The sequence below is a fragment of the Galleria mellonella genome, unplaced genomic scaffold (assembly GCF_026898425.1).
Source record: "Galleria mellonella isolate WM207_F2 unplaced genomic scaffold, CSIRO_AGI_GalMel_v1 utg121, whole genome shotgun sequence".
NCBI lineage: Eukaryota > Metazoa > Arthropoda > Insecta > Lepidoptera > Pyralidae > Galleria > Galleria mellonella.
In genome coordinates this window covers 119,561-142,891 of record NW_026441983.1, presented here as the reverse complement: position 1 = coordinate 142,891, position 23,331 = coordinate 119,561, and the positions used below count along the sequence as shown (strand labels likewise).

General features: G+C 44.6%; 1 protein-coding gene across 1 annotated transcript in view; it reads right to left on the bottom strand.

The window, feature by feature from the left end:
• The window catches only part of LOC113517146 (leucine-rich repeat serine/threonine-protein kinase 1), a 62,791-nt gene that overhangs the window by 29,298 nt on the left and 10,162 nt on the right, over positions 1–23,331 (bottom strand). Inside the window, 24 exon segments of the mRNA XM_052897913.1 lie at positions 303–505; positions 1,630–1,771; positions 2,313–2,417; positions 2,824–2,997; positions 3,550–3,640; positions 3,766–3,993; positions 7,931–8,037; positions 9,989–10,087; positions 10,233–10,406; positions 11,125–11,266; positions 11,388–11,534; positions 11,937–12,097; positions 13,035–13,198; positions 13,292–13,424; positions 14,273–14,440; positions 15,338–15,457; positions 15,789–15,883; positions 15,925–16,144; positions 16,197–16,488; positions 16,807–16,922; positions 17,689–17,854; positions 18,148–18,307; positions 19,151–19,307; positions 19,550–19,644. Of these exon segments, the coding sequence (XP_052753873.1) occupies positions 303–505; positions 1,630–1,771; positions 2,313–2,417; positions 2,824–2,997; positions 3,550–3,640; positions 3,766–3,993; positions 7,931–8,037; positions 9,989–10,087; positions 10,233–10,406; positions 11,125–11,266; positions 11,388–11,534; positions 11,937–12,097; positions 13,035–13,198; positions 13,292–13,424; positions 14,273–14,440; positions 15,338–15,457; positions 15,789–15,883; positions 15,925–16,144; positions 16,197–16,488; positions 16,807–16,922; positions 17,689–17,854; positions 18,148–18,307; positions 19,151–19,307; positions 19,550–19,644 (3,659 nt within the window).

The following is a 23,331-nucleotide window of genomic DNA, read 5'->3' as shown; positions in this document are numbered from 1 at the left end:
CATACTTCATGAGATCACAGATGTAACGGCACAGTTCAGTACACGAGCGTGTAGTGTTGCAGTATTGTTTATTGTATTAAGAGGGAGAACGTGAAACTGAAACTGCTTCTCGGCGACTACTTGTTTATATTAGTGCGAGCGTCGCGTCCCAGCATCTTCCGCTCGATTAGCAACATATTAAATTTTCTACCTTGCTACCTCTGGTATATAGTATACTCTCCCGGTCAACCTTTGGTGATCAACTTTGATGGAACATTTTGTTTTGATTATTCCTGTTTAACAGCATCGAGTGGAGCCGTCACCTGCACGCCGACAATCATGAGCTTCATCCTGGTGTAGGGCCGCGCCTCCTGCAGCACGGACTTGAGGTAGCCCACGATGTCCATGCTCTTGTACTTGCCGCTGGCAAGCATGGAGCGCAGCGGCTCCTGCAGCGAGCAGCCCGCCGTGTTCAGGTTCCACAGCCGCGACAGCAGCCCCAGCTGCGGCGGCAGCTCCGTGATGTCTGCCGGCGTGGGGCCTCAATAGTACTTAGCGAATCTCAATGAAATTTGGTACATAGGTAGTAATAGCAACGCATGGGAGGTATCATGGACGAAACAGTATACTCTGTTATGTCCACGGTACTGCTCATGTCTATAGGCGACGGTTACCACTTACCATCAGGTGGGCCGTCAGCTTGTTTGCTATTCTAAATTCCTTAAAGATACTTTATGACCTTACTGATTCAGGCGGACGAAGCCACGGGATATAGTTTGTATACCAATGAAAAAGAAGTTGAGTTCAATTCCCAATTGGGTCGGTTAAGGAAACAAATTATTATGAATTGGCTCAGGTCTGTATATTCTGAGTGGTACATCCAGGTCGTCGCCCGGTTCCTCATTTTACCTAGCTCGAGGAGCAGGAGGTCATTGGTGTAACTATGGCATTTATTAATATTACTCTATCAAGTCCCGGAGTTGATCGTGTGGTCCCGGCATAGAATGGACCACCCTTTCGTTTCGGGGGGAAAGGGATTATTAGTAATGGAGACTGAGAATCCCATTGCTAGCAATATACCCAACCAGGTCGACCTTCTCGCGGTTCCCCTTGGAAACTATCATGGTTAATTCCTGATGAATTCATCATGATGGGCTAACTGGCCTGTTTTCATTCTCATCTATCAACTGGTGCTCCGCAAGCGTATACCATTTGCGCAGGCGGGGTTACCATGCCATTTTCACCCATAAAAAAAAAATACCCCTTTGTTTCTCATGGGTTTCGTAAAAAACGACTAAGATAACTTACTTAGAGTCGAGGGATGGGCAATAGCGTCCCTCGTTCAACATCACCAAAGCCTAACATTTGTTGCCAAGCATGGCAACTACTGGCAAATTACTCATATGTAGGAGATCTATGTTCAGCAGTGATAAGATGATGATGAAGTCCACGAGTATGACGGCGCGTTACCTTTGTGTATTTTGGAACCAAATTAAAAACGTTCCGTTCCCGAGTATGACGGCGCGTTACCTTTGTGTATTTTGGAACCAAATTAAAAACGTTCCGTTCCCGAGTATGACGGCGCGTTACCTTTGTGTATTTTGGAACCAAATTAAAAACGTTCCGTTCCCGAGTATGACGGCGCGTTACCTTTGTTCCCGCTGATGTTGAGCACGGACAGGTTGGTGAGCTCGTGTATGGCGGGGGGGATGGCGCGCAGCAGGTTGCACGACACGTCCAGCATCGACAGCAACGGGAACAGCAGCCGACCCTTGAGGCTCGACCCGTTGTTCTGGGGGTGTGACAGAAACAGACAGATATACATATTTCTTTTTTATGCAATTGAGAAAAACAAACAAGATGATTTATTTTATATATTTATTTAAATAACTTTACTGACGAAAAGAAAATATGGTACAAAAGATGGCCTTAATTCTAGTAGCATTTTCTACCAGTCGACCTTTAGCATGAACAATTTTTTTTTATGCAACTTAGAATGGCAAACAAGCTGACGGCCCACCTGATGGAAAGTGGTAACCGTCGCCTATAGACATGAGCAGTACCGTGGACATAACAGAGTATACTGTTTCGCCCATGATGACCTCACCATGCGTTGCCACTCCTGAGGACTCAGGTGTTATTCCTCTGTATCCAGTAAATTCACTGCCATATGCCACCCGTCAAACCACGAACAAGTGAATCGCGAACGCAGTACTTCATTATTGGGATAGGTAAAAATACAAACAGAAATAAATGCGATTCGTATTAATTCGCGATCCGATAAAAAAACGATTCATTTTTCACGATCCGGTAAATATCGAGCGAGCACTCACCCAGTCGTCGTTCTGGTCCTCGGCGGGCGCGTCGAGCGGCGCGGACAGCTGCCCGTCGTCATCCGTCGTCAGCTGGATGCGGCTCAGCAGGTTGTTGGCCAGGATCTGTGCATATGTACACATAATGCAATGTAAATATAAATAAGACTCACTTTCCCGCACTAAGCCTCTCATTTGGGCTGTCGTGGGTACGAGTCGTGGCCAGTACAGCCAGCCCAGCTCCGCCCACAAGCACAGAAGTTTCCTGGTACCTTTACATGCCTCACGGAGCGACCTCTCCGTTGATCGGCCATAGCTTCACATTCCAGGATTACGTGAGCAGCCGTTTCTTCGGCATCGAAACAACCTCGACATAGAGGGCTGTCTGTGGCTCCTATTGTGTATAAATGTTTGTTTAATGGGCAATGGCAAATTATTGCCCCTATCATTGTTTTAAGGCTATGTCGACACATTATATTCTGACTTCGTCATTGTATAGGTGACGTTGAGTTTCACAAAACCAAAAACTTACCAGTGTCCTGAGGCCCTCCAGCCGTAGGTGTCTCCTAGCTGGACAGGCGGCGTTCAGCAGCTGCGACCGCACCGAGCCCCCGGACCTCGGTCTGGTCTTGGCGCTGTTGGAATTTGAGGAGTTGGGGCAGTAGCACGCCAGGGGATCGCCTTCAGTTGACCCAAAGTTCTCTACCTATATTAGCAAATGAATGAATTTGATATGGAAAATTACTTGGAAATAAATGGAGATCGGTAGTAAAAGTCCTGCTCACGTCCTAGGGGCGAGCATTAGACAATTCCGGGACAAGTATGAGCCATCCGATCTTATTTTAAATATATCCATACATATCTTACCCTTTAAAAATATTGGGAGATATTAAGTAGCCGAAAATATCTTATATGAACTTGATTTCAACCTGAGAGAACCGAGCAAAAAAGAATGCTCGGTCATACAAATGCGAGTGAGATGCCTAGAATAACTCCTCTCTCTCTGGTACAGGTTGTAACGTAGGTAGATGCATTACTTACAGCACACAATAATACACATAGACATACCATTACAGTAAAGAGAGATAAAAAAATTGCATATACAAAAAAAAGCAAAATATATAAAAAAAATAACGTTTCTTTTCCTTTCATGCGTATGGCATAGTAACACAAAATTCAATTCAACTCAGTTTATTGTTTTGCCCTTGTCTTTTTGCTATATAAAATGTCCCAGCATATGATTAAACGGGCAAGTGACCTGCGGCAAACTGGGCCAACAAGTGATTTCGTTGTGGCTGAGGTCCAACTGGCGGAGGTTGGTCGGGTACGACGTCACGTATGACATCGATCTGGAAACAGTAACATTTTAATATTACAAATATAGACATACTTTTAAATTAAAAAAAAAATGCAATTTCATTAGGTCGAGGTGGGGAGGTGGGGAGGTGGAGGGAGTGGCGGCAGTGCAGGGTACCTGAGCGAGTTGTAGGCCATGTTGAGGCGCGCGAGGCCGGGCGCGCGGCAGGCCAGCGCGGGCGGCACGCACGTGAACTGGTTGTGCGACAGGTTCAGCGCCGCCAGCCGACACGCGCCGCCCTGCACGTCGCCCGCCGCGCCGCCCGCCGCCGCCGCCGCCGCCGCCGCCGCCGCCGCCGCCGACACCGCGCCGCGCCACTCGTGCACGCGCCGCGCCTCCGACCAGCTGCACGTGCGCAAATGTCTTACTAACAAACGGCAATTTAATGGCAATTTCATTTTACACAGTTCTTCACATTTTGGAGGATTTTTTTTTTACAACACAGTGGGCAAACGAGCATGCGGCTCACCTGATGGTAAGTGACTACCGCCGCCCATGGTCACCCACAACACCAGCGGCATTGCAGGTGTGCTGCCGGCCTTTTAAGAAGGAATATGCTCTTGAAGGTTATGTTGTCGTATCGGTTCGGAAATACTGCTGCTGGAAGTTGATTCCAAAGAGTGGTTGTGCGTGGGAGAAAGTGCCTTGAAAAACGCACGGTAGAGAACCGCCACTCGTCCAGATGGTTAGGATGAAATTTTAGTTTATGGCGGGTTGTACGATGGTGAAAATCTGCAGCAGGTATCAATCCGAACAATTCTTCAGAGCACTCCCCATGATAAATTCGGTAGAAGATGCACAGAGATGCAACATCTCTACGCAGTTTCAGTGGGTCGAGCCGGACAGTAAGACGCCGATCGTCAACAATTCGAGCTGCCTGACTTTGAATGCGGTCTAACGGAAGGAGTTGGTACTGTGGCGCTCCTGCCCACAGGTGAGAACAGTATTCCATGTGTGGCCTCACTTGAGCTTTATATAGTTTCAGGCGGTTTTCTGGCGTGAAATACCGTCTCACCCTATTGAGCACCCCCAACTTTTTGGAAGCTATCTTAGCTTTTTCCTCCAGATGACCGCAAAACTGGACGTCGCTAGATATATCGACGCCAAGAATCCCCAGACTCGACTTATTATCGAGGGAAGTGCCCTGAAAGTGAGGAGATACGACAAACGGTGTCTTTTTTGCGGTGAACGCGCAGACTTGTGTCTTCTTAGGGTTAAAGTGAACAAGATTGCGTTCACCCCAGATCGAAACTTTATCGAGTGAAGTTTCGATTTCAGACACAAGTCTGTTCCGGAGCTCATCGGTATGTGCCCGCGAGATCTTTGCATGACTGGTGTATAATGCATCTCTTGTACTGTCGTCTGCATAACAATGAATATCACTGATCTGTAACATATCATTGACATGCAGAAGAAACAGTGTCGGAGATAGTACACAGCCTTGCGGGACACCAGCATTCACAGGTTTTAAGTCAGAGCATGCTCCGTCGACTACGACCTTAATGCTACGTTCCTTAAGAAAACTGGCGACCCAACTGCACAATCTCGCAGGCAACCCAATCGAAGGTAGTTTTAAGATTAGTGCCCTATGCCACACCCGATCAAAGGCTTTCGCAATATCTAGACTAACAGCTAAGGCCTCTCCCTTATTCTCGATTGCCACCGCCCATCGGTGTGTTAAATAAACTAAAAGATCACCAGCCGAGCGTCCCCGTCGAAAGCCGTACTGGCGATCTGAGATCAGCTGGCGATCTTCTAGGTACCGGAGCAGTTGATGGTTAATAACTGATTCCATGACTTTCGAGAATAAGGAAGTGATAGCTATGGGCCTATAGTTAGCTGGATCTGAGCGGTCTCCTTTTTTAGGGATCGGATGCACCAAAGCAGTCTTCCAAAACTTTGGGACTATACCTGATGAGTAACAGAGCCGAAAAAGACGCGTAAGAACCGGAGCCAACTCTGGTGCGCACGTCCTAAGCACAATTGGAGGAATGCCATCGGGCCCACTCGACATGGATTTCAAGGGAGAGAAGTGCTCTACGCACTGATCTTTGCGTGAATTTAACATCCGGCATAGAGCTCTTACAACGCGGGATGGTCGGCGGTGGTTTCTCCCCGTCATCCAACGTCGAGTTTGATGCAAAGAGAGATCCAAGAAGATCGGCCTTCTCTTTGGCGTTCAGAGCCAACGAGTTATCCTCCCTGCGCAATGATGGAAAAGATGACTGACAGAAATTCCCTTGTGCAGCTTTGGCAAGAGACCAGAAAGCTCGAGACCCCGAAGGTAAACTAGCCAATCTCTTGCCAATTCTACCAATATGCTCTGACTTTGCTGTGGCCAAAACTCTTTTGAAGGATCTAGAGGCAAAGTTATACTTCTTTTTAAGGCCACTGATGTTAGGATCTCGCGACGCCACACCTTTGGCCCAGGCTAGGAAGCACTCCTGTTTCAGGCGAGATGCTATTCTACAAGAGGTTCCATACCAGGGTTGGGATTTCCCACCGACAGGTACTACAGAGTTAGGAATAAATAATTCCATTCCCTGAAGCACCACATCGGCGATGGAATTGGCGATGGCGTCGGGGTCCCCCACTGCGAAGCAAACCTGCCTCCATGGGTAAGATGCGAAAAAAATCCGCATCTCATCCCAGTCTGCCGACCTGTAGTGCCAAACACGACGTCTACCCGTGGAACGTGGTGGAATCGGACTCATGAGAGGCACCTCGCTCCGCACCAGACAGTGATCCGACGATCCAAGCGGAGCTTCGACGGAAATCACATAGTTGTCTGGGTGGGTGGTCAGCAGAAGGTCCAACAGTGAAGGTGAATGGTCCAACACATCAGGTATTCGCGTAGGCGAGGAAACAAGCTGCGTCAGACCATAAGCCAAAGCAAAGTCATGAACAGATCTTCCCGCATAGTCGGTTGTACGTGAACCAAGCCATTCGGTATGTTGGGCATTAAAGTCGCCAAGAATCACGACTTCAGCGGAAGGAATCTGTTCGAGCAGGGAATCTGTAGTCATTTGGACATGCTCAATGAGTTGGTCGGTTTCGATGTTACCGCTGTGGGACCTGTATAGGCATGCATAGACGCGAGGATGGTCATTGCAGTCTACGCGTAGCCACAAAATAGACAGGTCCGTACCTTCAAGAGTTCCAAGGCGGCGACAGCAGATATCCTCTCTGACATACGCGCATACACCGGCACGCGAAACAAAACAATGTTCAAGTATATAGCCCGGGTACGTCAGGTAAGTTTCGTTTGGAGAGGATATCTGTGTCTCCGTTAGAAAGAGCAATGCCGGCCGCGCCGTTTCTAGGTGGTGGTGGACAGCGTTTAGGTTAGAATGTAATCCCCCGATATTGCAGAAGCTCACATTGAGCGAAGGTGATGCCGTAGAAATCTTGCTCCGTTTGCCCTTGGTTCCAAAGAGCGGAATTTTGCCCCCCCCCCCCCCCCCCCCCCCCCAGAATACGCAGGGCAGCCCGAGCGTGGTTGCTCGAGAGAGGATTCTCCAGCAACATGGTTACTGGTACCTCCCTGGGGTATGTTTTTTTTTTAATTCCACTGCCATGGTTGCGTGTTGTAAGATAGGGGGACGGGGTTGGGGAAAGGATTTTAGGAATAGGAAAGAGATGGGTATGGGATGGGTAGGGGATGGGCCTCTGGACTCCCTCACTCACCATACGGAATGTGATCGCACTAAAAGTGCAACCACTTACCGTCGGTATTCTGTGAGGGTGTGGTACTTCCCCGGTCGAGCCGGCCCATTCATGCTGCAATACCATATAGGATTACAGCGTGGCTCTACCACATTAAATTATGAGAAGAGATTATGAGAAGCTAATGTCGAATCTGAAAAACAACACTTAAAAGAACTGTAAATCTGTAGTAATCGAAAGATTTACATTTAATGTGGAACGATATATCTAATTGGTATATAGTTAGATAAATAAAATAATTTTTAAACAACTACGCCAAAAACTCACAGAAATTGTAATTTGTATGATTACACGGCAGAGTTGGAAAGAGCTCAGAAGTCGCAAGAAGCTTAAAACTTATTCTTTTCTAATCATTTTTATAATCATTTAATGCTTCGATGCAATACAGCATTTGGGAGAATTGTGGAAGCTAGAGTAAAATCCTCAAAATATTATATGAAACTAGTTACAAAATCAAATTTACCTTCTTAACCTTGATAATATAGCAGTTTAACACACTGCCTTACATTCTAACGGTTGCGGTCACAAATCAGCTGAACTAGTATAGTATACTCACACGGCGTTCCCCGCACGGTTTCCAATTACAATCACACCGTCCTCCTCCTCTTGCGGGGGCGACTCGGACTCGTTACTCTCGATCGATGGACTCCGCGTAGACGACTTCTGCGTGCACAGAAGACGCGTTAATTAATTTTCAAATTCCATATTGTTCTGTACGCATTGTTGTACCAACTATCCACTGCTGAACAGTTTCCCCCATAAGGGGGGTTTGTCAGTAGTTGCCACGCTTAGTAAGCAAGCGGGTTAGTAACCGCAGTTTGGCTTTTGGTGATGCTTTAAATGGGACGCTGCTGCCCATCCCTCGCCCTACCTTAGTCACCTCTTACGACACCTACGGGAAAGGAACGGGGTGAGCTATTCTATGATCTGTTTTATGTGCCAATAAAATAAAATAAAATAAAAAATATAAATTTTATAAATAAAAGGGCAAATTGGTAAAAAAGTTTGTTTATTATGTATTTGTTTTTTACTCTTTGGTGGCAAACAAGTATGGCAAACGACCCGTATAATGCTAAATGGTTCCTGTGGGGGGAAGTGATAGTTAGTGATGGGAATCTAATGGCCTCATTGCCAGCAATATGCTCTATCAAGTCGACATCCACGCGGTTCCCCTTCGAAATCATGTAGGTTATATATTTATAAATTTGTCACTGCGCTAACTGACCTGCTTCATCCTTACCTATCACCACTGGTGCCCCGTCAGCGTATACCGATAGCACAGGCGGGGTTATGGACGCCTGCAGCACTAAGGGTATCACGTTAGCGCTACAAATTCGATAGAAATCATATACAGCTTTTTTTAAAGTACCCCATATTATAGTCTCTGTATCGCCTTCCCTTTGGCCTTAATCAATCATAATGTAATTCAGACTACATATAGAATTTGACACGAAAACCAACTATTACAGTGTAGTGACGCACTTTTACTTAGGATTACGATATACAGACACGAAAACAGACACGTCATAGTAATACGTAGTCATTGTGTAAGCAACATAGATGTAGGTTACAAGTCGAATGCAAGCCATTATGTGTTCCATATAAATTCTGTACAATAAAGATTTTACAATACAATACAATAGGTTTTATACTAGTATAAAATTAACTCAAATTTAATTATTAACACTCTTCGGAATCAACTTCCAGCAGCGGTATTTACGAACCGATACGACAACATAACCTTCAAGAAAAGAGCATATTCCTTTTTAAAAGGCCGGCAGCACACCTGCAATGCCGTTGGTGTTACGGGTGATCATGGGCAGCGGTAGTCACTTACCGTCAGGTGAGCCGCATGCTCGTTTGCCTTGCTTGTAAGTTAAATAGCAATTTACAAGTTCTTGTAGATTGTTCAAATTTCTAGTAACTACACGAATCCATTAATCAGTTGTATCATGTTAATTTCTATAGTAGTAACTAGATGTCGCTACTGTCATTTAAGAACAGGCTATGGTTGGTGATGCCGCCCCATCCTTTAAGTAAAAATTGAAGGTTGCATTTTAGTAGCTGTATTTGGCTTCGGCGGTGGCGAATATACGAACTAAGTGCCCTCTATATAGCGATTGTGTCAAACATAGATTGCGAATCACTTGTAAATTGCAAGATTCATTAGATTTACTATGAACATCAATACGATCGGCTTCGAAATATTTTATATCAGAAAAGATTGCGAAAATTAATATTTTTATGTCACTACTTGTATACTTGCAAAATACGTGCAAGTGTATGTACAGACGAGTGTGCCGATACAACTGCTGTACAATGATTGCTAATATTGAAACTTGTTCTACAATACATCCACAACTTGCGTACTTGCAAATTACGCGTGGCCATTCACATATTTAGCAAAAATTATATTACAAGTAACATTAGCGCCAAAATACATGTGATTGAAAACTTGCAAAATTTTGCAAGTCCTTTGCAAGTTGCTTGCAAAATGAAAACGCTATATCCGTATTGAGTACACCCCAGTAACACTACTACACCATAACAGCATGCACCAATCAAGCACAAGCCGGTTTACCTTCTCGCTCCTCATCCAGGTAAATATACTAACGGATTGTGTGAAGTTGAACGCTGATGCGGAGGAGGTGCTCGTCTGCGAGGACGGGGACGGTGAGGCCAGCTGCGGCGGGCTCCAGCATTCCGCCGGCGGCTGCAAGGAGACCAGAACTTTAAAAAATGAAGTAAATATTATTGCAAGTACATAAAAAACAATGACTTTGTGGCAAAACACATCAATAAACGACGAGAAGTTTCTATCAGAAGACGGTGTGAAGAGAATGTAAAGAGGTATAGACCTGGTCGCCGTGCGGCAGGTCGCGCAGCAGGTTGAGCGCAGCGTTGAGGTCGGTGAGCGCGGGCGCCGTCCACAGCTGCGGCGGCAGCGCGCGCAGCTTGTTGTTGGACACGTCCAGCGTGCTCAGCGCCGGCAGCGAGAACAGCTCGCCCGGCACCTCCTCCAGCCGGTTGTCCTACCCACCAGCACCGAGCGCTTTACACAACTATGCAGGTACAGCCCGCCTGAGGGTCAGCGCCCACCAAGATCTAGTGGCTCTATTGTTAGTTCATCAGGTGGCTTATGAGCGCTTAAAACCTGACTTTTGAAAGTCGCCACTAAAATCATAGACAATGCAATCACGTCACTGAAGTCTGGCCAAAAACTTGGGAGTAAGCTCCCAGGTCGTTCCTCTTGTGTATTCCGTTTCGAACCTGTCAGGATTAATTCATGGTGAATTCGCCACGAGTGATTTCATCCTCACTTGTTACCCCCTCACTAATGTCTTGTCTGTGTACACCGATACTGCAGGCGAGGTTAATATTGACGAAATGGTATCATTTATAGTAATCATCTATTAAGAAAAAGAAACCACAACTGCTCGTGGTAGCAGAGTCTAAATGTCTTGTCATGTAAGGACCCTACTTGCAGTATACAGTAACGCCACTACCATTAAGTAGCGAAATGCTCAGGAGCAAAAAGGCAAAACTGGGATAAAAGTCTAGATTCACAGAAATCAAAGTCTACATCTGGCTGCTTTGAAACATAACAAGTTCTTAGGGATGACAGTGCACGAGGTACTTTTTCATACCAGTATATTCAGCGATGTATGATGCTGTTCATGTCTATAGACGTCGGTTACCTTGAGGTGGACCATTAGCTCGCTTATCATTTCAAGTTACATACAACTATACCTGCAAGTACAGCTCCTGCAAGACAGGCGCGGTGTACACCTCCGGGTGCTTCTTCTTGCCTCGCCGCTTGCTGCCGTCCTCTTCAAACGGATCCGCACTGGTCGGAAGACGTTCCAGCTTGTTCTGAGCCGCGTTCAGGTACCTGAAGAAGGATAATTGACTTGGAGATTTCAACACTGTAGAAGCACCATTATAGATCCAAAAACCACTCTTCAAACCGAAAGTTTCCAGCAGCTATCTCGCTAGCCAGCAGCCGCGCGTACCTGAGGCTGGCGAGGGTGAAGAGCTCGGGCGGCAGCAGGCGCAGCTCGTTGTTGGCCAGCTCGAGCCGCGTGAGGGCGCGCAGGGCGGCGCGGCCGCAGTGCAGCTTGCTGTTCACGCGCAGCGCCGCCGTGCGCAGCCACGACATGCTGCCACCACACGTCACACTTCATTATAGTACATCTACCACGTATTGATTCGATATTGATCGATATTAATATTGATTCGAAAAACAGACCTCAAAAGTGACAAACCTAATACAAGTGATCAACTAGGTATCGTGGTTCAAAAATCTGCTACCGAAGGTATTGAATAAAACAACTACTTCAGTAGGAATGATAGGGAACTTTAAAAAAAATGTCTTTTAGAAGCAGGACATCGAAACACCGGAAAATCTTAATAGCGACTTGTATATCATATTTGTATAACAACGCCATCTAGTATCTGATTTCAAACTAAAACTTGTATATAAAAATACATTTCTTAAACAAGAAATTAAACACAGAAGTACTCTTTTGATTTAAAAATCATCCAAAGCGATGCATTCTCACCGTATACTCGCGAGCTGGCACTTCAGCTCCCTCCAGTTGACCATGACGGGCGTGGTGGGGCACAGCGCGCTGTACGTCAGCGTCGAGTCTGACTCGCGGCTGCTGAACACCGTCTCCGACATCGCTGACTTGTTCAACTTGTAGTCCGGGTCCGGGTATGCCTACAAGTCAGCAGTGACAATCATAAAAATAATAGTAACTTTAACAAAAAGTGGTCCGAGAGTAGTGCCCTGAAGTACAACTTTATGTTTGTCAAGAGAAATTGTATTTTGTACTTGACTAAAGAAATCATGACATCATTAATACCGTAAATTCGCTTTCTGTTGTAAAGAATTTGATGTAGACTTATTGAAAAGCTTTTAAAAAGTCAGAAATTTAATTTTTCATAATTTGTTAAAATTAGAAACAGAAAAGTTAGTGTTGGTGCCATCTATTGAGTAAAATAGATAAAACGTCAACGGAGTGAAGTGAGACTTCAACGGTCTGCTACTGCGGTGATAGACATGAACTTGACTCGCTCGCTCTCTGTAATTAGCAATGATTGATCCTAATAATATTTCGTATAATAAACTCATATTTCACAAAAGTAACAATAAACGAGTTATTGAAGAGTTCCTGCACCCATAAATTTATACACACAAAAGGGAAAGGCGCAAACAGTTAGCAATTCTGTCTTGCTATGCACACGTGATTTTAAAGATATTATTTTTGTATTAGTATCAAATATAGGTGTCGTAGTTTGGTCGTCTTCCTATATTGGTTGGTTATCTTCCTATACCGTCTGGTATAGGATGATCTAAAAAGAGATAGACCATGTGACGAGAACCTGGAATGAAATTGGTTATAATTTTTTATTTATTTATTAAGTATATTGAGTCTCCCATCCAAAAAATTGGTATTGGCGACCCGCACAAATGCTAAAGTAAATGAGTTAAGGGGCCGCCTGAAAATCAGCGCTATATAGGTACACCTCGCTGGAGGTATGCACATATAGCAACAGCTGAGGCAGCTCCGGCAACCAGCAAAATGAATTATTTTCTTTTTTATTGTTGTTTTCTTAAATATTATTAGTAGTGATAAAGACCGTATCTATCTAACCTTAGTGGCGAGCAGCTTGTCGAGCAGGTCGACGAGCCCGTGGCGGGCGCACTCGCGCGTGGCGCGGCCGAGCGGGTCGCCGGCGCCCGCCGCCACCAGCGTCTCCACCACCTGCACGTCCTTCGCGCGCGCCGCCACCGCCAGCGCCGTCCACGGACCTTCGCCTGTATGTGCCAGCATTCAAGTTGAGGAGGGTGTCCGGCTCGAAGGATCAAACGCTAATAATATAAAGTGTTACGCTAGCGGTGTGCACTCACGGTCGGGCGTGAGGCCGCGGGCGGGCGAGGGCGAGGGCGAGGCCGAGGCGGAGGCGGGCGCCGCCGCCAGGGCGCGCGCCGGCGCTGCGCACGCGCTGCGCGACCGGCGCCGGCTCTCGCGCGGGGACACGCTCTGCCGCGGTAATGGACCAGTAGACAAAAATAAAATATTTTACCCCATACAGACCCATCACAGAAATTGTTCTCAAATAATACAACATATAACCTATCCACGTACAATATTTCATTTAAATCCCTTCAGTAGTTGTTACATGGAATATTAAACGTTTCCAACACACGACTTCGTCCTGACCGGGGCATGTTTATCAACCGAGATAAAAAGGCTTCTCCATCACGTATGTGTATAGCAAGTTTATCGTGATTGATTTAGTCGTTAAGGCTTGAAGGCAACAAACAATATCACTTACTCATTTATAATATTAATGAGTATTAAATTAACTATGAAGTGTCATACGATGTCTTTGATCCTTCGAGCCGGATCATCTTTATAATTTTAAGTTATAATTATCATCATTACATTATTATCTTATATTTTAAATTATATATATATATATATATATATATATATATATATATATATATATATATATATATATTATTAAAAAAACTACGTACGAAAACAGTTTATTTTATAACAAAGAAATACTATACATATTTATATGTGTCCAGTAATATTTACTACGATAACTTATAAAGATGACAATAATTAAATATAAAAATTCAGTTTACAATAACTGTACCGAAGAGCTGTCATTAATCTTATTTAAGAGTCGACACTACCTTCACATTTACGAAACTGGAAAATGAATCTATGCAACCTAGAAGTATCAATACAATACATTCAATGAACTGGTTACATAGATTTGTTATGAATGTATTTTAAATCTATAAATCTGACACTATATACTATATTGTTGGATACCAGAGGGAGGATTATATAGTACATAATAGAAGGCTGACCTGGTCTGGTGGAGGTAACGACGGTGCGTCCGGACAAGCCCCGGCGGCCAGCAGGCGGCGTAGAAGGCGCACGCGGCCGCTGCGGGCCACGCAGCCCACGCAGCTGTCGCCGGGCCGACCCCCGTCCAGCTGTACTGGTCGCACGCGCCGCTCCGCTGTACCCGTTTCCTGCACGGGCGGAAAGAACTTTCAGTGGTTAAAAACGGGGTGCCAGGAAGAGGTGATAGGTGAGGATGAAAGTAGGTCAAGTGGCACATCGAGACGAATTCAACAAGAATCAACCCTGGTTTCCAGACGAAACCGCGTGGAGATCGACCTGACAGGGTATATTGCCGCGCATTGGCACCCCTAGTCCTTATTACCAACGATCCCTCCTGCCCGATAGGGATGGGGAAGAGATTTTTAGTGATGGATTATAGCGGCCCTATTAATAGCAATATACCTTGTCCTGTCTGATCTCTGCGCGGTCTTAAAAATCATTGGAATAGATTCCTAATAAGTTTGTTAAGACATGCCAACTGACCTGATTTCATCCTCACCTATCATGCTCTCCTGGTACCCCGCTAGCGTATACCGATAGCGCAGGCGGAGTAAAAGAAATATAATCTTTTTTATACCACGAATCTGATGTCTGATGGTAAACGGTCATTGTAGCCTATGGAAACCTGCAACACCAAGGGTATCACGTGCGCGTTGCCGACCCTGAAGAAACCTTAATAAAACTCTTTTTGATGAACCCCATACTGTAGTCTGTAGGGAAAACCTCGACAGGGAGCTCATTGCGCAGCCTGAACGTTCGCGGGTGAAAATTCCTTTGAAACCGCACTGATTTAAAAAAGAATTCATTTCAATATTGAAAGCCTCCCTTTGGGAGATTTTACCAGTGATCGCCACGCTTGGCAGGCAGATTAGTATCCGCAGTTAGAAAAATGGGTTGAGGAAGAGCACCAACACGATAATCTGAAGATACCACTTCTTGGATTATAATGATGACAAGACTTATGCGGTCACGACCCTCAGTGATGAGGAAACGAGATAGAAAATCTATCTGTCTACCCTACTGACCTTGTTACCGCCGGTGAGTTTGCTGACGATGGCGTGTATGCCGAGCGAGATGCCGGCGCGGTGCGGGCTCGTCACCGGCTGCGGACTAGTGGCCGCGCCCGGCTCCGCGCACTGCGGCGACTGCGGGCAAAACCACACATCACGGGCCTTGGAAAGGATACATTTTGTAAGACGTATGTAATTTCCTATTAAATTAGGGCCATTTGAAGTCGTAGTGTTCGTGGTCCTATTTGCTAAGTTAGATATCTTATAGTAAGGAATTAAAAGGTCAATAAAACATTAAAAGAACTTAGGAAGAAATAAAGCGACGTTACTTCCTAATTTATGAGTTTTTACAAGGACATATTTCTTAAGTAAGGGGTTCTACTAGCTAAGAAATTAGGTGTTTAAACAGAGTTAATTTATTTGTGCGCTCTGGCCGCTCACCGTACTGTAGTGTACTGTACTGTACCTGCGGCCGCGCGGCCACGCTGTGCGCCAGCAGCGCGTCCACGACGGCGAGGTTGCCGAGCGAGCACGCCACGTACAGCGCGCTCTGGCCGCTCACTGTACTGTACCGTACTGTACTGTACTGTAGTGTACTGTACCTGCGGCCGCGCGGCCACGCTGTGCGCCAGCAGCGCGTCCACGACGGCGAGGTTGCCGAGCGAGCACGCCACGTACAGCGCGCTCTGGCCGCTCACTGTACTGTACCGTACTGTACTGTACTGTAGTGTACTGTACCTGCGGCCGCGCGGCCACGCTGTGCGCCAGCAGCGCGTCCACGACGGCGAGGTTGCCGAGCGAGCACGCCACGTACAGCGCGCTCTGGCCGCTCACTGTACTGTACCGTACTGTACTGTACTGTAGTGTACTGTACCTGCGGCCGCGCGGCCACGCTGTGCGCCAGCAGCGCGTCCACGACGGCGAGGTTGCCGAGCGAGCACGCCACGTACAGCGCGCTCTGGCCGCTCACTGTACTGTACTGTACCGTACTGTACTGTACTGTAGTGTACTGTACCTGCGGCCGCGCGGCCACGCTGTGCGCCAGCAGCGCGTCCACGACGGCGAGGTTGCCGAGCGAGCACGCCACGTACAGCGCGCTCTGGCCGCTCACGTCTCGCGCGTTCACGTCGAACGCGAACGTGTACTGCCACTGGCCGGACGGGTCGCTGTCCACGGACACACAATACATTTATTAATAACAACACCCAGTTAAGCGGATCCAAAGTGGATCAGTTCCAAACGTCTGCAAAGATTTCTATTTAAATACGTTTATACTATAACTCTGTCTGTTGATTTTGAGGACATGTCTGACCTCTCTGAGGATCTCCCCCACCCGTACTACAAGTCTTTTCAAAAATCTAATTTTAAGAAACCAGTAACACACTGGCGACTACCCTCGTGTTTTAAATGTTCTTGGGTGACAGTAGCCACTCCCCATCAACTCGTTTACCTTCCTCGCAATAAAAATAAGAAATGATAGTTACGTGTAGGTGCTGAGCACAGTGTCCGGGTACGGGTACTCGAGCAGCAGCGTCACCATCGCCGCGTGGCCCCCAATGCACGCCGCGTGCAGCGGCAGCCACTTCTCCACTGTCTCTTGCTGCGACACAAACGAAATATAGGATAGGTGGAATGTTTTCTCAGTTTATCAGAAAACAAATACAATTATACTGGTATTACGTTCGTATATATGCTATATGTACATGTAAACAATCTGTGATGATGAAGCAATAGTGATCTGGGCCCGCAGTTTATGAACGATGCAAGAGTGAACATCAGAAGCGTCGCTCGTGCATCGCTAATGAGAAGATCTCCAGTCACAGTGCACAGTCATCGTCGTATCTCCCATTGACGATTTGCAATGATCGGTACTCGATGATAGTTCCCTACAGTACCAATCTCTGCCATTCTGCATTAACTGTCTGGTACACACCAGGGCCTCTAGACAAATGACAAGCAAATTCGTCAATGGAATCGACATCGCAAGCGAATCCGTGAGTTGGAATGAGTTACCCGGTGTTCCTATCTCATTCTATCTCACGGACTCGCTAGCGATGTCGATTCCATCGATGAATTTACTTGCCAACTTGTCTAGAGGCCCTGGACAGTTTCCGGCAACTATGCGAGATGCTTGATCACGATGAAGTCATAGAGGTGACCATGGTTAGTGGCTACGTACAGTGAGCAATAATTTGTCACAAACTCCAGCATCTAAATTTTCCACTACATCCCTGGTACATCTCTAGATAGCTTCCGGTAGCCTGGCCACCTTGAAGTATCCTAGACAGCTGGTAATGAATAGCTGGCTGTATTTAATGACAGTCTCTAGTAGCGACATCAGTCCCCACTAACCACCTGGTACACACCTGGACAGCTTCCGGGAAGTGCGCAAGCAGCAGCTTGGCGACGTCGAGGTGGCCGTGGTAGCTGGCGATGTAGAGCGGGCAGTACTTGGTGACGGGGTGAGCGCGGCCGTCCGCGCCGGCCTCCAGCAGCGCTGCCGCTGTTGACGTCACGCCCGCCTCTGACGCACTGATAGTCGCCAAAAAGAATACAAGATCAAGAACATTGTCGCCCAGCAGTATCCTAATTTGATTTTAGACCCGATTCGCTTTAGAAGAACTTTCTCCTGTAGATTCATCTTCTGGAGTGGCAACGTATGAGGAGTGCCTATGGTACTAAATATAATAATGTCTACTTAGCTTGTTAGGTACAATTTTCCACAAGGTGAGCCATCAACTAGTACTATTCTGAGTTCGATAAAAAAACTGTCTCCTGCCGATATTTCTCAAAAAGCAACAGCAGGAGGTTCTTGTCAGACTCACGTGTAGAGCAGCGTGTTGGCGCCGCCGGGGGTCATGTTGACGATGAGGCCCGCGGAGCTGCCGAGGGAGGCCAGCTTGGTTTTGAGCTGGTGCGTCTCCCCGCGGGACACGAGCTCGCGCAGCTGCGAATGGTGGGAGAGACGCTCGCGCTCCTGCGCGTCTGGGAACAAACATACAGTTCTACAACGCGAATAGTAGTACATTTTGAATAAAGGTAATCATGCATTTTGAATAAAGGTACATCTTGCAAAAGCCAAGTATATTTTATCTATTCTTGTGTGTATTTAAGAATGTTCCTGTTTGCACATCTACCCACAGTTAAATATAAAATTAATTCCGCTATAAAGCGTCTTCAATTGTAAACTCGCACACAATAGGACATACCAAGAAACGAAATTTTGAATTTTCAGACTCAATTTCGTGTTTTTGTTTATACAGAAATCGACACAGTAAATGTAGCATAATTGTAACATAATATTTGTGTTTCATTCTGCTCCGAAATTTTGGAATACATTCCATGGTAGACCCTCAGAAACGACGAGATATTTCGTATGTGAGTGATATGCGTAGCATATTGACAGTGATTTTAGTTCGATTATCTGTCAATAGATGGCACCGTACCGAATTTAATACGCAATATGGTTTTCTCTTCCGTCTTTGATATATAGTAAAATGAAAAGCTAGCACCCGTGCTATAATGGGTTTCGTTGCTCTCACCGGATCCAGTTTTGTAGACCTTACATTGTAAATATTTGAATTCTGATTACAAATACGCGTGTTTACACATAGATTTTGAAGGAAATAGTCTTAAAACATATGTAAGTAGATTTCGGAATGGACAATTTAAACGCATCATAGGGCCACAAAAAAAATCTAATACATATATATTTTATAGAATTCTATTTTATTCTACTGAATTGCAATTTATTCTTTAGGGCAAAAAAGACGCCATTAAAAACTATATTCATACTTGAAGATTTATTAGAGAACTCTAAACACCAACCTTCACCCTTCCACGGGTCCGCGACATCATCCAGAAAATAATGCGCGGCGTCGTACGCCACTTCCGCTTCCTCCTGCTCGTGCGCATACCGCAGACTCGTACGCACTTGCCGCTGTCGTGCGCGCGCATATTTCTTTTTACGGAATCGCTGTAGCATCTTTTATAGATTTGTAATATTTCACAGGTACTATGTGAAATATCTAATGATACACAAATTCATAACGTTATGTCTCTTCACAGGGTTTGTCACAAAATAGCACTAACTGAAATCGCATATACACGCTGCGTTCGGATTTATTCGTGAATCATCGGCCACACGCAATAGCACGCAAAGTCAATAGTGATGTGAAATCACAGCAGAGGATCGACTAGCTTGTAAATGTGTGAGCGAATACAGACTTTGGTACAGTGATCATAAAAAATCATGTTAGATATTTCACATTCAATAGCAAATAGTAGCGAGTGCGACTTTAGATCACAGCTGGCGAGAATCACTGTTAAAGTTTTGTCACAGGGGAAATCACTGTGATAATCATAAATGTGAAAGTGAATTTGTTTGTTGTCCCTCTACGCCTTAACGGTTTAACCAATAATCATGATTTTTTTAATGGTTGATAATAGAATAGTGACCCCGCCTGCGTTATCGGTATACGTTGGCGGGGCACCAGTAAGTGATGATAGGTGACGATGAAAATAAACATAGAATAGAATAGAAATTTATTATTCAACAAAAACACCAAGTTACAAACACAAGATACAATGGGCCCCACACTAGGCGAACTGTATCGTGGGCACACTATATTGTAGTTACAATATCTATACATATATCGGCCCAATAATAGATATATTAACTATCGATTATCCAATATATAATGTTGAAATGAAGTACCCGCTCGTAATGAATATGGATATCCGACTATCTACCAGAGGGAGACTTTGTACAAAAGTCGATTGCTTGGGTACCTCTGTCCCACTCGTGTTTCAACCGTGAAGCAGTTGTGTTTGCATGGCTGTGTTTTGGTTTGAAGGGTGGGATATGGCGTGAATTTACTGGGTACAGAGGGATAACAGCTGAGTTCTCAGGAATGGCAACGCATGGGGGGTATCATGGGCGAAACAGTGTACTCTGTTATGTTCATGGTACTGCTCATGATTATAGGCGACGGTTACCACTTTCCATCAGGTGGGCCGTCAGCTTGTTTGCCATTCTAAGTTGTATAAAAAAAAAAATATGGGCGATATCGCAATGGGTAGTCGTCAATGTACAGAACTCAATATAAAGATATCGTACATTACCCATCACTAGTTAAAAGCAGCGAATAATTCTCACGTGTCATCGTCCAGTCGGCCATTTTGTTTTAACTCGCGCGCTTTTGCGGTTTGCGGCTGTTTGTTTTGCTGTGTGGTTAGCTTTTACAACTTCATTATGTAAGATTTTTTTTATTTTTACTTTGTATTCTCACTGAGTTATAATGTGCTAATCCATTGTTTCTGATTATCTAAAAGACCGATTCGTGTACCTCAGTGAGGCTAATGGACATACTTCACACAGTGTCAATAACCTACGTCTCAAATTTCCCGCTCACTGCACTACCTTTTATTCTAATTCCTTTACTGTTTAAACAGTTCGCCTGTGGAACTCACTACCTGTCTCTATTCGGTGCGCTCAATCACTCGCTAGCTTCAAAACCTCTGTTAAATCCTATAATCTCTCCCTTTAATACTATTTTCCCGTGTTCTCTCTTCATCTTCCACTTTCACTCTCTCCTGTTGTATATATGTATATATGTTTGTATATATTTGTTTATATATAATAGTGCGCTACCAACCCTTTGTCTTTTTTCTCTTTTCTCAATGTCCTCTACCCAAAGGTTGTCTGGAAGAGATTGCTCAGCGATAAGGCCGCCTTTTGTATCACTTCTCATTAATATTTACTGTATTTACTACTTTACTAAATGGTGCAATAAAGTGTAAAATAAATAAACAAACAATCTTAGCCGCGACTTGCGACGCGTCTGCGCGACGTGATATGCTCACTGACGGGGTAGAAAGTAGCGTGCGACCTTCTCTTGTTTCTAGTACGTGTATACCAAATTACATAGCGACTGATCGAATTGTTAAGATGTATTGATAATTAAAATATATAATATTATATATATATATATATATATATATATATATATATATATATATATATATATATATATATATATATTAAAAGATTTCATTATCTACTCCTATCTATAACAAGTTATCATGTTATTTATCGACCTTATTGTTTCTTTCTTTAGTATTTTTTTCTTAGAATATTGTAACTTATTTCAAACACAATAGTATGACTGTTATTGTATAAATGAATATTACATAATATAATGGTAACCCCGCTCGCGCTATCGGAATACACTTGCGGGGTACCAGTGAGAGATGAGAAGAAGAGATGAAGCAGCTCAGTTAGCCCACCGTGACGCATCTATGGTGTCCAGGGGAACCACGAGGAGGTCGACATGATATTTACCAGAGAGAGACTTTGTACAAAAGTCGTTTGCTAGGCCACCTCTGTCCCATTCGTGTTTCAACCGTGAAGCAGTTGTGTTTGCAAGGCTGTGCTGCGGTTTGAAGGGTGGGATATGGCGTGAATTTATAGGGTACAGAGGAATAACACCTGAGTCCTCAGGAATGGCAACCCGTGGGGGGTAATCAGGTGGGCCGTCAGTTTGTTTGCCATTCTAAGTTGTATATAAAAAAAAATGCAAAATGAGGCGAAATGCTGGGCCACCTTATACGACATGACGATTTTTTTAAGAGCATAATAGAAGGAAAGATAGAGGGCAAAAGAGGAAGAGGAAGACCGAGGAATAACTACATGGGACAGATAGAGGAAACACTAGGTGTCATGTCGTATAGGGAGATAAAGGATATGGCCTGGGATAGACTTGGCTGGAGGAAGATGCATGAATTGGTTGCACCGACAAGAGGAAACTCTTAAATGAAAAGAGAGATGGCCTTTCTATCCATACATTTGGTATTCAAACTGACTATGAATCAAAAAATTGCATACAGCATTTCATATGTGATTCTTTAGATTGACACAACTTTTTAATTTATGAACCGATTGAAATAAAACAAACACTAAATGTTAAGCGGAGCATATCTAACTGCTTATGTTTTACAGGACTAAATGTTTTTACAGGGTCGGAAACGTGCGCGTTATACCCCTGGTATTGCAGGCGTTTACAGGCTACGGTAACCGTTTACCACCAGGTGGGCCGTATGCTTGATTGCCACCTCAATGGTACAAATTTTATTTTATTTATTAGGCGCACATAACAGAAGTTTACAAATACAAACTTAAATTATAACATGCAAGTACATAATGTATTAATCAGGTAAATCTATGTCACTCCAAGAGTCATGTTTACAAGTACATCGAAGTCGTCATCCTCTATCCGTCCTGTACCGTTTGTATCGAGGACATGCTCGTTCTGTTAATACTAAACCTACCAAGCGCGGTCAAATGACCGTTTTTGAAATTTAAGAATTTTCATGTACAACGTTACTGTATCGCCATGTAACTTATCGACTTTTCCTACAATATACATACAAGGCATTTGTCGATATTTACAATTTACTATTATTTACTTGTTCTCTATCCAATTGGCTAAAACCTTTTTCCATATTAAGATACATATTTTTAATGGGTGATAATGGAATGGAAACCCCGCCCGCGCTATCAGTATACACTAGCAGGGCACCAGTGAGAGATGATAGGTGAGGATGAAGCAGGTCAGTTAGCCCATCGTGACGAATTCAACAAGAATTGTTCATGATGGTTTCCAGAGGGAACCACGTGGAGGTCGATCTAATAAGGCACATTGCTAGCAATGGGTCCCTCATAGTAGGATTAGGTATATATGAAATGTCGGTAGGTTAAGTGTTAAGAAAATAATTTATGTTTGCGGTTAATAAACAATTGTAATGTGTCATTAGGTTATAATTAACTCGGTTTAGTTTCGCGCAGTTCATTTATTTAATTTAATTCTTTATTGTACACACCAGTTATAAGAATATGACAGAGGTAATCAAATGTACAAAGGCGAGCTTCACTCTAATAGAGTTCTCTTCCAACAACACCCAAAGTGGAAAGGAGCCAGTGTCAGCAGGTAGAGCAGTGTACAATATTG